Genomic DNA, 2,500 nt, shown 5'->3' with positions numbered 1-2,500 from the left:
GGTGTTTGAGAGATGCTCAGAGAAATACAGACATCACAGTATGAACCAAAGTAAAAGTCATATCACCGTATCACACACACCACTCCCCCTCCTCCTGTAGTAAGGCTCTGTCATCCATCAGTGTCACAGACAGCCGTATTTGCATGAATCGATATGAAAAGGCAAGAAATAATGACTTTCCTCTCTGTGACACACACACACACACACACACACACACACACACACACACACACACACACACACACACACACACACACACACACACACACACACACACACACACACACACACACACACACACACGCACATAAGCACACACACACACACGCACAATGGAATGCATGCATTGCACGCACAAGCAATAGGAAGAGCTCAATACTGATGCAGAATATGGCAATGATGTACTTTCAGTGCAGTGTTTCTGTGAGTGTGTGTGTGTGTGGGGGGGGGGGTGCGCGAGTGCATGTGTGTGCGTGTGTGTCTGTGTCTGTCTCTGTAGAGGTTTTCTGTACAGGCTTTTTTTTGTTTCGTTTTTTTTTTTTTTACCTCAAGTGGTTTCATAATGTAACAAAATGACATATTATTCAAAACAGATATGATTGTCTTTGTCTTTCTTTGTCTTTGTCTTTTGTTTCCCCCCTTTATTCCTCTTTCTTCTTTCTTTCTCTCGCTTCCTCTATCTTTCCCTCCTCCTGCCTAACCTCCTCTCTCTTTCTTTTCCTCTCTCACTCTGTGTCTCTTGGTGTCCGTCTATGTCTGTCTGTCTGTCTGTCTGTGTCAGTTTTTCTCTCTCTCTCTCCTCTCTCTCTCTCTCTCTCTCTCTCTCTCTCTCTCTCTCTCTCTCTCTCTCTCTCTCTCTCTCTCTCTCTCTGATCTTTTTTTATTCATTTCCCTGTAACATGTCATTGTGAAATGTTGAAAACAATACACGTAACGAGTAAATAAGTAACTGAAAGTCTCTCTCTCTCTCTCTCTCTCTCTCTCCATCCCTCTTCCTCCACCTCTCCATAGGGTCTGTGTACGGTGACGGCGGCGTTCCTCCACTTCTTCTTCTTGGCGTCGTTCTGCTGGGTGCTGACGGAGGCGTGGCAGTCCTACCTGGCCGTGCTGGGCAACTTGAGGAGCCGGCTCATACGCAAGAGATTCCTCTGTCTAGGATGGGGTACGCTATAGAATTACACACACATACACACACACACACACCTGAAGAGCCGGCTCATACGCAAGAGATTCCTCTGTCTAGGATGGGGTACGCTATAGAATTACACACACATACACACACACACATACCTGAGGAGCCGGCTCATACGCAAGAGATTCCTCTGTCTAGGATGGGGTACGCTATAGAATTACACACGCACGCACGCACGCACGCACGCACGCACGCACGCACGCACACACACACACACACATCTGAGGAGCCGGCTCATACGCAAGAGATTCCTCTGCCTGGGATGGGGTACGCTATAGAAACACGTGCACACACACACACGCACACACACACGCGCGCGTGCACACACACACGCACACACACACGCGCGCGTGCACACACACACACACACACACACACACACACACACACACACACACACACACACACACACCTGAGAAGCAGACTCATATGGGATACGCGACAGAAACGCGCACACAAACGCACGCACACATACACACACACATACAGTACATGCACGCACACATGCACGCATGCACGCAGGCAGGCACGCACACACACATACACACACACACACACACACACACACACACACACACACACACACACACACACACACACACACACACACACACACCCAAGTTCTCTCATGTCTGGCCATGCTGTGGATGCAAGGTTGGTAATTATGTGCTAATTATCTAAATCAATCAGGGTATCCTTCATTACCAGAATAGCATTATAAACGCACACACACACACCATCACCACCACCGCCAACACCTCTCTCAGATGTAGAGAAATTAAAGGATGGAATTACAAACACACAGTCAAACTCAATCATAACACAGCAGACTCCGAAGCCACCACACACACACACACACACACACACACACACACACACACACACACACACACACACACACACACACACACACACACACACACACACACACACACACACACACACACACACACACACACACACACACAGCAGACCAATGAAGGCTAATTTATGGGCTAATTAAAACATAACACTGTTACAGGCTCCCTCACTCACGTAGACATGTGCGCAATCACTTATGCTACTCTTCTACATCAGCACAAGCACAAGCACACGCACACGCACATGCACACGCACACTTACACGCGTGCACACACACACACACACACACACATACACACACACACACACACACACACACACACACACACACACACACACACACACACACACACACACACACACACACACACACACACACACACACACACACACACACACACACACACACACACACACACACACCTGGAGCATTCACATTCGATTGTA

The 2,500-nt window shown here is 48.1% G+C and overlaps 1 protein-coding gene across 1 annotated transcript in view; it reads left to right on the top strand.

The window, feature by feature from the left end:
- Nucleotides 1-2,500, top strand: part of adgrb2 (adhesion G protein-coupled receptor B2) — a 253,236-nt gene that overhangs the window by 182,917 nt on the left and 67,819 nt on the right. The window contains exon 21 of the mRNA XM_063186118.1: nt 1,012-1,162. Within this exon, the coding sequence (XP_063042188.1) occupies nt 1,012-1,162 (151 nt within the window). The remainder of the gene's footprint in view (nt 1-1,011; nt 1,163-2,500) is intronic.

The sequence above is a fragment of the Engraulis encrasicolus genome, chromosome 20 (assembly GCF_034702125.1).
Source record: "Engraulis encrasicolus isolate BLACKSEA-1 chromosome 20, IST_EnEncr_1.0, whole genome shotgun sequence".
Classification (NCBI taxonomy): Eukaryota; Metazoa; Chordata; class Actinopteri; order Clupeiformes; family Engraulidae; genus Engraulis; species Engraulis encrasicolus.
This window is presented reverse-complemented; position numbering and strand designations above follow the sequence as displayed.